The sequence below is a fragment of the Bactrocera oleae genome, chromosome X, assembly GCF_042242935.1.
Source record: "Bactrocera oleae isolate idBacOlea1 chromosome X, idBacOlea1, whole genome shotgun sequence".
NCBI lineage: Eukaryota > Metazoa > Arthropoda > Insecta > Diptera > Tephritidae > Bactrocera > Bactrocera oleae.
Window position 1 is genome coordinate 33,294,247 of NC_091541.1, and position 15,804 is coordinate 33,310,050.

At 36.0% G+C, this 15,804-nt stretch overlaps 1 protein-coding gene and 1 long non-coding RNA gene across 2 annotated transcripts; both read right to left on the minus strand.

Annotated features, from left to right (window-relative positions):
* Positions 1 to 4,104: 4,104 nt before the first annotated feature.
* On the minus strand, positions 4,105 to 6,064 carry LOC138858032 (uncharacterized). Its single transcript, XR_011397322.1, has 2 exons — positions 5,857 to 6,064; positions 4,105 to 4,448 (listed from the first exon to the last, which is right to left on the minus strand). It is a non-coding gene; the product is annotated as an uncharacterized lncRNA (long non-coding RNA).
* Positions 6,065 to 6,914: 850 nt separating this feature from the next.
* On the minus strand, positions 6,915 to 8,373 carry LOC118680459 (uncharacterized). Its single transcript, XM_036360244.2, has one exon. The coding sequence runs from the start codon at positions 8,245 to 8,247 to the stop codon at positions 6,967 to 6,969; it is 1,281 nt and encodes a 426-aa protein (XP_036216137.2). The 5' UTR covers positions 8,248 to 8,373; the 3' UTR covers positions 6,915 to 6,966.
* Between the last annotated feature and the right edge of the window lie 7,431 nt (positions 8,374 to 15,804).

The window sequence follows — 15,804 nt, forward strand, 5'->3', positions numbered from 1 at the left end:
ACGGACTTCAGGATTTGCATCATCTCCTACAGCGGCTGCAATATTCGGTTGTTTCCTGGTGTAGCGAAACGAGGACACTCTTGGCGTGTGTGGCTGATTTCGGAACACATGAAGCATGAATTCGGTGGACGTCTGGGAGCCGTACAAGCATTCTGATGCCATGTTGAAAGCAACTAAAATAACGTACGCTGCTTATATCCACTTGTCCACTTAAAGCTGGTTTGGCCTTTGTCTGGATGGTCGCTTGGACTGTGAAAGTTTTCCGCTCGGTACATAAGTAGATTTGTCATTCAAACAATCAATGATTATATCATTCAAATCAGCTTCAAGTACTTTAACTCGGCTAGCAATATATTGCATTTGGACAATGTATTATCACGGTGTTTCTGCTGGTTTAATACGACGCTAAAAATTTTAAAATGGGCGTGGCACCGCCAACCCTTAGGTGAAATCCTATATCTTAGAAACTATCGAACTAATGTCAACCAAATTTGGTTATGTGAGGTTACCCAGCCATTCCTATAACACACTTTGAAAATGGACGAAATCGTACATCGACTATAAAACTATGCAGCTAAAAGCAGGTACTATCCAAAAATGCCCCTAAAGCTATGCAGCTTAAAGCATCAACGATCCATGCTGTTATTTGAATAAAAAATTTACTCAAACGCATCCTTAAAGAAAGTGAAAAAACTACGTGTGATTAATAGTAAGTATGGTTTAAAATACTAAAAAATACGAACTTAAAGAGGTTTAAAAAATTAAAAAACACGCTTTTAAACCACTTCAAACTAAAAAGCGAAAAAAAAATTCCTTATATAAACTGACAAATATTGACCGATGGTGTGCGAATCGGTTCAGATGGTGTGCACACGATTAAACCGGTATCGATACAATTTCCAGTAAAATATAGCTATGGAACTGCCGAGAGACGAATGTTACCAGTAATCCTGAATTGGGCTTCAACCGTCCACAAGATGCAAGGTTGTACAGTTGATCATGCAATTGTTTATCTAGACTCGCGACTGTTTGCTGCTGGACAAGCTAATGTAGCACTTAGTCGTGTGAGATCTTTAGACGGTATTCGGATTGAAGAACTTGATTGCTCTAAGTTAACAGGAAAAACCCCGTGCAACAGTGTAGCTTTAGATGAAATGACTAGTGAATAAAAACTTGCACCCGATATATTAAGAAGCACATCCCACGTTGACAGCAACCAAACAATTAAAGAATTAAAATATTATTTGTATTTAGTTGAACAATTTAGTTTATTATTCGAATTTTATTATGACGTTGTACACAATAAAATTCCTTAATATACATGTTTATATATTGAACAATTTATAATATAGGATCGGTAACGTATTGAAGTGTTACGCGCAGGAGCTGTCGTATCGAATTTTAGGTGTTGACGCGGCGCAGTGTAGACTTGAAAAATTGAGTTGCGCGCAGGATCGCTATTACTTTGAATGAGGTGGAAAAGCTGCGCTGATCATTCCTTTTGTTAGCTGGTGATGTACACGCGCGGTGTTCTGGTCTGTTGTACACTGTCCTATGTGGTGTCATCTGGTGTGGTGTATTGGTGAGAATGTGGTGGGTATTATTAGGGTGCGCCAGTTTTTCCGAGTAGAGTGGTGTGGTTATTTACTGAGGCTTAGCTCATTTAAACATCCTGGGCCCGCTAAGCGAATATTTTGCCTAGTGTTGCACATATTTGCAGTAAACGTTCCAGGTATCTCGGCGTACTGTTGGAGTAGCAGAGCGCGCGGTATGCATGATAATGCAGTAGTGGTAGATCCATATTTACCTGTACGTGTAGGATGGAATTTTGATTTTGAAATGGATATTATGTGTTTCGATTTGGAAGTTAGTGCGTTAAGCAAGCAACGTTGTTTTGCATTTATTAGATTGGTGGTTGTGACGACGTATTATTAGATGGTATAATTTTGTTTATTCATTTTATTGCCGGTTATCTACTATTACTTTATTATCGGCTTATAGGATGGCGACTCCACGCCTAGCTCAGATATGGCCAGAATGGGTACTCCATTGAAACCTTTGAAGAGGGATATTGCGAGCGTAAGATTTATGATTTATGGCTACTTTTCAAGTGGATTTGTATTAAAGTATTACAAGTATTTCCCATAAACCACCAATACGAGGAGGGCTTAGATATATGCGATTAGAGCGACCTTTGCTTGTTGTAAGGCTTGGTGCGTTATTGTATCGCATTGGGAGTATGGGGATCGCTTAACTTTATTTTTAAATTGTTTTATATGATTATATTATGAAAAAGTAAGCTACTAGAGGACAATTTGTTATGTGTCAATTTTTCGACTTTTTTGGGACAATTTTGATATATATTAAAGTGCGTATGCATTAATTTGGCAAGTAGGATTTTTGTATCATTATTGGCAAGAGCCATCCTGCGGGGTCGAAAAGTCACATATTTGTGTTTTTAAAACTGATCTTGTCAGAAGGGACTCTGGCTTTGTTTTTTCTGCCAATTCGTGCAGTGTGGAACATTGTGAATTTAGTGGTAGTCGTATGACGTACCGACCATTATTTGATCGAGTAGTTTTGGCTTTGTAGAAGTCTTCACAATACTGATCTTCTGGGGTTGTAATTGATATGAGGTGGCATTTTTCTAACTCCCGAAATTTCCTTGATTGTGAATTAAGGTATTCTTTAAATTTTCGTCAACTTGAATTCTTGATGTTGAAACTGGTTCAGGAACTAGTCCACTTAGAATCCAACCAAATATAGTGTTTTGTGCCAATAGTGTATTTGAAATTTTCTCAATACCTTCGAGTATTATCTGTGCTATGAGATCGCTGCCTATTAGAATATCTATTTGAGCGGGGGCGTTGCAGTCGGGATCTGCTAGCTTTAGGTGTGAAACCTTTTGCCAATGCTTGCTATTTATGTGATAGCTTGGAAGCATGTTAGTAAGTTGCGGGAGAACTATAGCTTATGCTACAATTCGCTTATCCGTTTGGGGGGAAATTAGGGTAATGGGGCAGATGTTATTTGAGTTTTGGACTACTCTTCCGCCCATTCCCGTAATTTTAAAATTGGATTGTTTTCATGGTATACTCTACTTTGATTTTCGCTGTGTAGCGTTTGGGTTTTTATTGCCTTTGAGCAGCATGGTGCTTCTTGGCAATTTTCGGGATTCGCTGTTGCAACTAAACCAGTGGCTCTTTTCATATTTGCGCTGTTTGGGGGTGATCTGAAAAAATTGTTATAATGAAGCATAGAATGATGCCGTTTATGACAATAAACGCAATTAAATTTGCTTTCGCACCCTTTAAGTGTATGCACATGTGATAGGCAATTTGCACAAAGTCTTTTTGTTTTTATAAAATTGTTTCTGTCGATAATATTCAATTTTTTGAAAAGTCTTTCATCTGTTGCCACGTTGGGCATTTTTTTCGAGATGAGAGCGATTGCTCCCACAAAAGTAACGATTTTTCTGGTAATGCGACGGTGCATATGTTTACCAATATAGGGTCCCAGCTGTTTATGGGAATATTTTGTGTCGATAAAACCGACAAACAATTAGAAACAGTGGATTGTAGTCTAAAAAATTCTTCACTTGTTTTTTTTTGAATTTTAGGCAAGTTTATAAGTGTCGTTACTTGTTTATCGACCAATATTCTTTCATTTTCATATCTTGCTTTTAGAGCTTCCCAAGCCAAATTGAAATTGTCTTCATTTAGTGCGAACTGTTTAACTATGACGCCTGCTTGACCTTTTGTTTTGTATCGGAGGTTATACAATTTTTGTGCTTTTGATAATTTTGGATGGTTGATATATACGGCAGTGAACATGTCCCGGAAGGACGGCCATTCTTCATAACCTCCATAAAATATTTCTGTGTCACATGCGGGCACCTCGAGATGGATGCCTGAACTTGCCTCTTGACTTTGAATTTGTGGCAAAAGCCACAAAACACAATAGAATCTACGCAAAATGAAGGAACAAATTCATGAGAAGTAACGGTATTTCCAATTCAAGCTAACTGGACGCAGACTTTCTGGTGCCTATATTTACTTGTTATTACACTAAAATCCCGTTATCTCAAAAATGAAAAAAGGAATATAAAATTTTTGTTTTTGCATTTTGAACTTAAGAATATAAAGAAGAAATACATGTACAAAATTTGAACTGAAATACCTATTTACATTGTTTTTACTTCACTTAAAAAATAGTGTCGGGTGAACGCAGACTTTATTGGCTATTTGTATATTTATAAATATATTTAACGCACTTTACACATATTTTTCAAGTCACTTAGTTGTTGTTCTTGTTGTAGCGGCAAAGTTCTTCAGAATTCAGATGAATTAGCTGTAATTACCAGTTCAGTGCGTTAAACATTTTCTTGTGAAAAAATTACCCTGGTCGGTCCAACACCGGGGTGTTTATAGCTCTTTTGCACCAAACTCCTTTCAGCAGCGGAAAAAATAAAATAATTAATTTTAATGTATCACAATTTTTAATTTCAATGCATGTGTATTAAAAACATTAAAAAAAAAAGCTTTTTTCTTGGTTTGTTTTTTTTTTGAAAAAATTCACTGCCCGCTCACGGATTTGTAATATTCGCGTCTAAATAAGACGATTTAAAAAAATTTCAGTTTTGAGGCCTCCTTAGTTGGGGGACCTAAACTATAAACTTTATTTTACAATTTCTCGATTTATGGTTAACTTTTCTTTTATATTATGCCCTTATTATACACTAACACTTCACTACAATGTTTCTACATATTTATTTTATATTAAATATTTAAATATTTGCTTTAAAAAAGCATGTTATTTTTACACAATTTTCGTTATATGAACAATAACAAATGGGTTCCATGTTGACATCTAACAAGTGTTGCCATATCTATTATATATATATATTTATATTTTGAAAACGAATTAATATGAACAATAAGAGGATTAAACCCCAAATACATGAACTATAATTTTGTTCATTCCCTTCTATTGATAAATTATGGTATTGGATTGGCGGTATTAATTATATATATTCGTGATCTGGAGAATCTCCTCTATCCAACCATACTCCTCCTAACCCTGGAATCGTGGGATGCTTAACTAAAGTCGACCCAGAAGAAGTTCTCCAGACTTAGAATATATATAAATACATAGTTGCCGTTGACTTACGTTTTTGAGCTATTTGCATTTAAAGGTTTAAAGACCCCGTTTCTTCGTTTTATATTGGATTTTCTACTTAAATTTTAACTTTTAATCCACTAACATTTCACTAAATCGTTTTTACACATTTATTTTATATTAAATATTGCATAAATAAAATTTACCTCTCCTATTTCCTACGGATACAGGTTTTCCAGATTGAGAATATATGTGTATGCATATATATAGCTGCCGCTGACTATAGGGCAAAATTTCGGTTTCTCCGGAGCAGAGATTTGATGGTATGGACGAATAAGATCAAGAATATATACACATATCCCACCCTGATTTTTTTTTTAAAGATTTGTGTTTGAAGCCCAAAAATTGTAAAACAATAAATGCTATTTCAGAATGTGTCCCACACGCACATTTTTGTTTGGTGGATATATACAATATAAAACAACATAAGCGTAAAATTCATCGTAAATCGAAAAATTGCAACTATAAATTGGTAATTTAAATACAAATGATTCACAAACCATAAGTCAATGACAGCTATGTGTATAAATATCCCTAAGTTGGAGAACCTCCTCTATCTTTACCTATTAACTTAGCAAGCTTAAACTCATTCGGGGGTTGCTATTCTAAATCCCAGCCAATATTCTGTGTAGACTTTTTGGTTTATAGTCAGAAATCTTACGGCCTACCATTATTTACTTCTTATTTAGATGTGAAATTAATGTGTTAGAACATCCACAATAAAAACATCTAAATAAAATTTTAATGAAAACGTTACTTCTTTCTATATGAAAGGTTCTTTTGTATATTGCTTTTACTGTTCTATAGTTGTGTATCGAATAATCTAATTTAGCCTTAACCTTTCCTTTATTTAAATGCTTGCCGGCTTTTTGAGATTGCATTTTTCGATAAGTATCGATTAACATTAGAGCCAGCAAAATCGACCATTGTATAAATTTACAAGTAACCAGTCCTAATACTATGTTCGCACCGAATTGAAATCCTCTTGAAAACACAATTTGTGGATTGTGGAACCAAAGTCGTTCTGACCGACATTGTGTGTTTTCTATGAGTTTTCATTGACAGTTCACACATCTATTTGTTTACATTTGTTATGTACCCTACAAGAAAAGTGACGGTCATCTGATCTCATCTCCTCCTCTCAATAGCTCTGCTTACGTCTTTCTCCAATCAGTGGATAGTTCTGAATGTAAAAATTCAAATGTAAATTAACAGTACTGACATATGTTGTTATTGTTGTAACGGTCCCCGTTTGGGTGATTAATTCCAGATTCGTTGTCGTCGAGGTCATCTAACGGGAGGCCAAGGAAACGAGCTGTTTCGACACGGTCGGACCATAGGGAGAAGGGTGTTAGATGAGTGGGGTTTGTTGGGCATGCAAAGAGGTGGTTAGTGTCATGCGGAGAATCATTGCGCGCAGGACATGTGTGTGGTTTCGTGAGGCAACTCGAGCTCTACGTCTGCTATAGGTGGTTGGTGGTTTGACTCATAGTACGCCATTCACTGAGAGGGAGTCGATGAAGGTGTTAACGGCTCCACTGTGAATGGTGGTCAGTGCCTGTCTGAAGTTCATAGCGTCCGAAGTCCGGTCGGCGTACTGTCTGATGTCGTCGACGTAATCAAGGAAAGACCTCTTGATGTTCCTAGGAGGCGGCTCCGCTACAAGCAGGCGACTACAGGAGTGGTTTCTACGAAAGCACCCTAGCAGAAACTGTTTGGAGAGGAGTTCGTTGTGTTCCTTAACCGGAAGCATAAGGGCCTCACTATTTAGGTGTTCGATTGGAGACATCAAGAGGCATCCCGTGATAGTCCGGAGTGCAGCGTACTGACAGGTCTGAAGCTTCTTCTTCTGCGTGCCACTGCATCCAGGCGACCATATTGTTCAAAGTAGACATCTGTATATACGGCATAATTCAAATTTGATTGTTTGGGTTTGAAGTCGAGTAAAAATGAGTCTTCGGATGTATGCTTTTCAACATTTTCTTTCAACAAATATTTGCTCGATTTATTTTTACACTTATTAAAATTTCGTGAAGAAAGCGCTTGAGTTGCCTTAGCAGGTGGAATCTTGAATACTTCTGGCGATATAGGTATTAGTCGTTTATTTCTTCTAGAAATCTCCAAATGATTATTAAAGGTGCTCTTTAACTCCTTTTGTAAGCGTTCAGAGTTTTTAGTTAGAGCTACATTTTCAGCCAAATTTCCATTTCTCGGCTCGTTTGAAGTAGGGCATTTATAATCAAAATTAGTGTTCAGATTTATGTCATCCAAATCAGCTTCATAATACTGCTTCTGTAGATCAATCTGTGATTTTGTGCGATAACTGAAAGGTTGCGAATGTTCATCGCGGTATGCCCCTAATACATCATCATAAATAATTTTTAGAGCCACTTTCTGAGCGGTATATGTATGGAGGTTGATTCCATCATAAATATAATTCATTTTCTCATTGGTAGCCTTTACTTGATTTGTTTTCAATTTGTTTTTTTGTTTTTCAGCATTTTCGGTTTTCGTCAATTTTTTGGTTGTAGTTGGAGGAAGTGGCGGTGGACACGATGGAGGTTTTAATTTTCCAAGTTGATGTGATTGTATTGTGTGTTTAGCGCGTGCAACCAAAGTGTTGGACAATAAATTTTGAGTCTGCAAATTAATATTATCAGTTAACGATTTCGATGTTTTACTATTATTGACATTGGGCGAATAATTTTGTCCTCTGCTCTTTGAAGACGACGGCAAAATATGTTTGACACTTGTTGTACTTAAACTAGCACAAGATGAGATAGACGAAGATGAATTTGATGATAACGATGAAGCAGCCAGAGACATATTTTCCAAGTACTTCAAAGAAATTTCAGGTGTTATTAGAGTTTCGTTAATGATCTCATTTTGTTGAGTTGCTTTCAAAGTATACCAAAGCGTGCCATATGATGATTTTGTAGTGGTTATATCAGATGCAATACGCTGAGCTAATAGATTTAAATTATTAAAATAATCTTGTGCCATTTGCAGATTTAACGAGGTAAACTGGAAAGCGGCCATTTTTATAACACTTATTTTTATGTAGCTCATACAAACGGGAGTTTTCACGACTTTCCTGATAATTCCATTCTAAATAATAGAAAATTGTGTTACTACCATCAGTAAACAGCTTTGATTACATGGCAAGTGGGTTACGAGATTCGGTGTTCCAATGGAGTTAAATTCTGATCAAAAATGAAATCTCGAGTCAGCTTTAAGTTAAGGAATGTATCAGAAACTAGGTCTCCGGAAAACAGATAGAATTAACTCCAAGAAGAGAAGGACGGCTGAAAAAGTTATTTCTAATAGGTGGAGGGCAGTGTGACGAACACGGATGATAGAACAAAATCGAATCGACGATAAATTGTCAGAAGCAACTAGTTAGCGAATTCGTAGTTAAAGATTTACTATATAAGGGATGCTGGATTGTGCAGCATACACAGTTCTAATTATAGTGTTGCCGTGTAAAGAGCAACTAAGCTATAAGCAAGAATTTAGCAATCAAACCAAAAACAAATTTCGACCGCATATTTCTGGTAGTTGGAACTAGCAAAACATTCCTTATTTCGATAATCCTTGCTGAGGTACCATCAAGAATTGGCATCCCAATGGCCGTTGCATCATCTGGCATCGCAGCAGCTTTATTAAATGGAGGTAGAACAGCTCATTTGGCATTTAAGGGTCGTTAGGGACCTAACCAAAACTTTATCGGCAACATGTTGAAAAATGGTTTCTCAATATCTGGTTAGCAACATTCTGTCAGTTAAGTTCTGGTAAACTGTTCCGAATAAATTAGCCTTGGTTAGTTTCTAACCAGAAAATTAAATGACACCTGTCCGCTGTAAAATCTTAAGTAAAAATCAGCAGCATAAATGGCTTTCGGACGGGGACTTTTTTGTCGTTCATTCTCATTATATGTTATTTGAGTATTCACAAGGTGTCATATTGTTTTATTTTTTTATGACTGTCATATCAACACTGTTGTTGTTTCCCATGCAAAATGGAAATACGACAAATACAACATGGCGAGGTATGTTTTTTGAGTGTACTATTCCTTCAGCTGTATATGTTTACGTTTTTATTGTTAACGTTTAAGTGCCTAAAATTAATAAATTAATTAAATTTCATAAATTTCTTTAATAATATGGAAGGAAACCATGATATTCCAGTAAATTAAGTTAAAGAAAAGTAAAAACCAAAACGCCGCCATTTCAACATAAAGAAATTTTATTTTTGTCACTTTCTCGGGGCATTTTTGTATTCTTAATTTTTCACTACTAGCTGGTGAAGTGTATTAATATTACACAATATGACATACAACAATTAAGGGGTGCTCACATGTGTCGTATTTTTTAAGATTCTTGAAATACGACATAAGACATAAGACAAAGCTTGTGAAATGCCTATATGCATATTTGCATTCATATATGCATATATCATACAAAAAAGAGATAACCTTAATATTTCCGAAAATTATGTAAATATTCCTTTGAAACCGAGCTCTGTTGCAACCATGCAACGCATTTTAAAATGAAAAGAAAACGACGAATTGCATAGCAACGAGCTGTTACGAAATAGATCACATAGCGTTTCTTCGTTTTTCCTCCTCGTCCCCTCGCTTACGAAAACCGGTTTTGACAGCAAAAAGAGTCCTCTTCTAAACATGTAGATATACAGTTATGCGTGTTCACAATGCAAGTTTGTTCACAATAATCAAACTATTTGTAGGTAAGCTAACCACAACTTGGCGAAAACGGTTCTGTCAGTCAAAGCTGGTGTAAAGTAAAGTGGGCCTTAATTTATTAGTTTATAATGAAAAAGTTTGAGTGAAATGAATAGAATAATGTTGCGTAAAAAAATTTGGATTATATTCAACTAAACGCATTTATCTATTGACAATTATTATGGTTATCGAATTCAGTTCTCCCACAAAAATTTTTTGGCACCTTTTATATCCGAAGGAACATTTAAAAAACTCGTTTTTAATGGGTTACTAGAGGATCTCGTACACGAATTGCTGTGGCTAAGGTATACATTATTTATAAACTATTCAATACAGTAAAATTGTATTTATGAATAAAAACGAAAACGTTATTGCCGGTGTAAGAATAACCCCGCGGATTACTTCCAAATTAGAAAATTATTGATACTACTTTTCATCGATTTGTTATTAAGCTCAAAGAAATATTAAATATGTTATGTTGATTTTTTTTTTATAAACTTTATATTCAAGTTGGTAACTAATGAGTAATTTTCAAAGTGGTTAGTTGATAACATTTGAGTAATGGAAGAAGGTAGATCATTCTTAATTTTTAACAGTAATATTCATAATTTTTCTTTATAAACATTTTCAAATTCAAATTGATTTAGCTCTTTTGTATTGCATTGTACATCTGGCAGTATCATTGGAAAACGTGGCAAGAAGACCATTTCTCCATTAAATTTTCAAGTCAAAATGGTTGCTACAGTAATATTTCCTGTAATATTTTTGATTACCAAACGTGTACCGTTACATAATTAAGATGGATTCAAATTACTCTGAATAATACTAGGTGAACCAATTTTTAACCTAAGATTATGTGATGAAATTCCGAGATTCTAGATAATATATTGTTCCAATTTCATCATCAACAGTAGTTATTTAAAATGCATCTGGTAACTTGCAACAACTATTGCAACTGGAAACTATTTTAATCAACTTCTACATTTTTGGCCGCTAGTGTAGTTAGTTGATCCAAAATAATTACTTTTTATTTTTCGGAACGTACTCTCAATTAATTAAGCTTTTTTTTCGTTATACACTGCGTACTTGTTAAATTGTATTGTTTCTTAGGGTGGATCAGTTTGTAATTGTTTGCACACATTTATGGTCCATTGAAGTGTTCCCCATCCATGATAAGACAGCACCACTGAAAACTTCATCGTTGCCGTTTAAATCGTGCATTGTTCTTTGCAATGCTTAGAGAATATTTGTGAGCTATTATACTCTCATCTCAAATTATAATTGAACTTTTTATCAACACTGCTCTATTCCGCTATTTTTTATATTAGAAGTTGCGTTTGGTTATTTTTGAGTGCCTCTGCGTCATTCGTCGATAATTTAGCAAAGTAGCCGCAACGCCTTGTCGATCCATGCGATTTCTTATCGGTTCCACATGGCGCGTCCTAAAAAAAAACAGCCTTTTTCAGTAGCAACATCCACTATAACCCATATATTTATGTATATGTACAAAAATTACTGTACTCTTGCAGTTGCAATTATTATTATTTTTTTTTTAAGTTCTAAGTAATCTCCTCAACAATTTTCAGCCAAATCGGTTAAACCGTTCTAGTGTTATTAATAGTCTAACTAACACGACTCGTTTTTGTATACACTTCATTTTTCAAAATCAATATATTTTGTACTTATAAATTCAAACAAATACAACATTCGCATTCAGAATCCCTTTTAACCATTCACTTAATTTCATTTATTCTAATCATTTCACTTAAAAAATTTCCCCGAAAAAAGTAACGGGGAAATCTTGTATTTTATCAATCTTGATTCCTTTCAGCATTCCTTGTAGGCTAGGAGAAGCTGACTTGCTGAGGCCCACACGTACTTCTTTCTCGAAGAACGTTATCAAAATTATTGATAATTTGAAAAGGGAATTAAAAGTTCAAATCTAACGCGTTTCTTGAGTCATGGTGTTGATGAGATGAAATCAGATTCTCTGTTCAGATGACTCCGCTGAAGCTCTTTAAAAGTTACAGTTTTCCTCTGATCATTCGGACGATGTGTTGGGTGCATTCAATTCGACTGCGAATGTAAAGTGTTGGTGTGTTTATCGTCGAGGAGACAAGCTAGAGCGTTATAAAGTTGGATCTCAACCTGTGTTCCTGTGTGTTAGGGTTCCCTGAGCCAATAGCTCATCGATTGTTCTTTGAATTTCCAACTTCGCCATAAACGAGAGTCTTCTCGAACTAGTGTACACGGGATTTAATTTTCATTGAGTAAACATTAACTTTCGGCCCTTCTCGTTTAATTGTGCATATATATTGTACAGTGGTAGCAGACTGGCAACTAGCTAGTGGGCTTCTATATAAATCAAGAAAGCGAAGTGCACGAACAAGTTTTTCCGAAACACAAAACTTATTTTGAGCTCTTATGTTAAATAACTCATTTGGGTTAAAACTAATTGTCTTTGTTTGGCCCAATGCTATTTGCATTTTGTTCAAAAGGTCACGCCCAACCAGCACTGGTACAACCACATCTGAATCTGGCAAAATAGAAAAATTGTGGAGCAATTTGTGCTGACAAAATATAAATTTACATGTGAAAATACCATAAATTTTTAATTGTTTATTACCGATTCCACGATATTGTGTCAACTTTTGTTTACTGCTGAGTTTTACTGATTATGACACGTAAGACCGTTTTATGAAACTAATGGGACCGCCAGTATCCAATAAAGCAAAAGAGGAATTATACAATATAAGTGCACTTTTTTTATTGAGGAAGGCAACATTCACCAAATTATTTGAAGAAAATCGTTCTGCCTGTTGACGGACTTCAGGATTTGCATCATCTCCTACAGCGGCTGCAATATTCGGTTGTTTCCTGGTGTAGCGAAACGAGGACACTTTTGGCGTGTGTGGCTGATTTCGGAACACATGAAGCATGAATTCGGTGGACGTCTGGGAGCCGTACAAGCATTCTGATGCCATGTTGAAAGCAACTAAAATAACGTACGCTGCTTATATCCACTTGTCCACTTAAAGCTGGTTTGGCCTTTGTCTGGATGGTCGCTTGGACTGTGAAAGTTTTCCGCTCGGTACATAAGTAGATTTGTCATTCAAACAATCAATGATTATATCATTCAAATCAGCTTCAAGTACTTTAACTCGGCTAGCAATATATTGCATTTGGACAATGTATTATCACGGTGTTTCTGCTGGTTTAATACGACGCTAAAAATTTTAAAATGGGCGTGGCACCGCCAACCCTTAGGTGAAATCCTATATCTTAGAAACTATCGAACTAATGTCAACCAAATTTGGTTATGTGAGGTTACCCAGCCATTCCTATAACACACTTTGAAAATGGACGAAATCGTACATCGACTATAAAACTATGCAGCTAAAAGCAGGTACTATCCAAAAATGCCCCTAAAGCTATGCAGCTTAAAGCATCAACGATCCATGCTGTCATTTGAATAAAAAATTTACTCAAACGCATCCTTAAAGAAAGTGAAAAAACTACGTGTGATTAATAGTAAGTATGGTTTAAAATACTAAAAAATACGAACTTAAAGAGGTTTAAAAAATTAAAAAACACGCTTTTAAACCACTTCAAACTAAAAAGCGAAAAAAAAAATTCCTTATATAAACTGACAAATATTGACCGATGGTGTGCGAATCGGTTCAGATGGTGTGCACACGATTAAACCGGTATCGATACAATTTCCAGTAAAATATAGCTGTGGAACTGCCGAGAGACGAATGTTACCAGTAATCCTGAATTGGGCTTCAACCGTCCACAAGATGCAAGGTTGTACAGTTGATCATGCAATTGTTTATCTAGACTCGCGACTGTTTGCTGCTGGACAAGCTAATGTAGCACTTAGTCGTGTGAGATCTTTAGACGGTATTCGGATTGAAGAACTTGATTGCTCTAAGTTAACAGGAAAAACCCCGTGCAACAGTGTAGCTTTAGATGAAATGACTAGTGAATAAAAACTTGCACCCGATATATTAAGAAGCACATCCCACGTTCACAGCAACCAAACAATTAAAGAATTAAAATATTATTTGTATTTAGTTGAACAATTTAGTTTATTATTCGAATTTTATTATGACGTTGTACACAATAAAATTCCTTAATATACATGTTTATATATTGAACAATTTATAATATAGGATCGGTAACGTATTGAAGTGTTACGCGCAGGAGCTGTCGTATCGAATTTTAGGTGTTGACGCGGCGCAGTGTAGACTTGAAAAATTGAGTTGCGCGCAGGATCGCTATTACTTCGAATGAGGTGGAAAAGCTGCGCTGATCATTCCTTTTGTTAGCTGGTGATGTACACGCGCGGTGTTCTGGTGTGTTGTACACTGTCCTATGTGGTGTCATCTGGTGTGGTGTATTGGTGAGAATGTGGTGGGCATTATTAGGGTGCGCCAGTTTTTCCGAGTAGAGTGGTGTGGTTATTTACTGAGGCTTAGCTCATTTGAACATCCTGGGCCCGCTAAGCGAATATTTTGCCTAGTGTTGCACATATTTGCAGTAAACGTTCCAGGTATCTCGGCGTACTGTTGGAGTAGCAGAGCGCGCGGTATGCATGATAATGCAGTAGTGGTAGATCCATATTTACCTGTACGTGTAGGATGGAATTTTGATTTTGAAATGGATATTATGTGTTTCGATTTGGAAGTTAGTGCGTTAAGCAAGCAACGTTGTTTTGCATTTATTAGATTGGTGGTTGTGACGACGTATTATTAGATGGTATAATTTTGTTTATTCATTTTATTGCCGGTTATCTACTATTACTTTATTATCGGCTTATAGGATGGCGACTCCACGCCTAGCTCAGATATGGCCGGAATGGGTGCTCCATTGAAACCTTTGAAGAGGGATATTGCGAGCGTAAGATTTATGATTTATGGCTACTTTTAAGTGGATTTGTATTAAAGTATTACAAGTATTTCCCATAAACCACCAATACGAGGAGGGCTTAGATATATGCGATTAGAGCGACCTTTGCTTGTTGTAAGGCTTGGTGCGTTATTGTATCGCATTGGGAGTATGGGGATCGCTTAACTTTATTTTTAAATTGTTTTATATGATTATATTATGAAAAAGTAAGCTACTAGAGGACAATTTGTGATGTGTCAATTTTTCGACTTTTTTGGGACAATTTTGATATATATTAAAGTGCGTATGCATTAATTTGGCAAGTAGGATTTTTGTATCATTATTGGCAAGAGCCATCCTGCGGGGTCGAAAAGTCACATATTTGTGTTTTTAAAACTGATCTTGTCAGAAGGGACTCTGGCTTTGTTTTTTCTGCCAATTCGTGCAGTGTGGAACATTGTGAATTTAGTGGTAGTCGTATGACGTACCGGCCATTATTTGATCGAGTAGTTGTGGCTTTGTAGAAGTCTTCACAATACTGATCTTCTGGGGTTGTAATTGATATGAGGTGGCATTTTTCTAACTCCCGAAATTTCCTTGATTGTGAATTAAGGTATTCTTTGAATTTTTGTCAACTTGAGTTCTTGATGTGGAAACTGGTTCAGGAACTAGTCCACTTAGAATCCAACCAAATATAGTGTTTTGTGCCAATAGTGTATTTGAAATTTTCTCAATACCTTCGAGTATTATCTGTGCTATGAGATCGCTGCCTATTAGAATATCTATTTGAGCGGGGGCGTTGCAGTCGGGATCTGCTAGCTTTAGGTGTGAAACCTTTTGCCAATGCTTGCTATTTATGTGATAGCTTGGAAGCATGTTAGTAAGTTGCGGAAGAACTATAGCTTATGCTACAATTCGCTTATCCGCTTGGGGGGAAATTAGGGTAATGGGGCAGATGTTATTTGAGTTTTGAACTACTCTTCCGCCCATTCCCG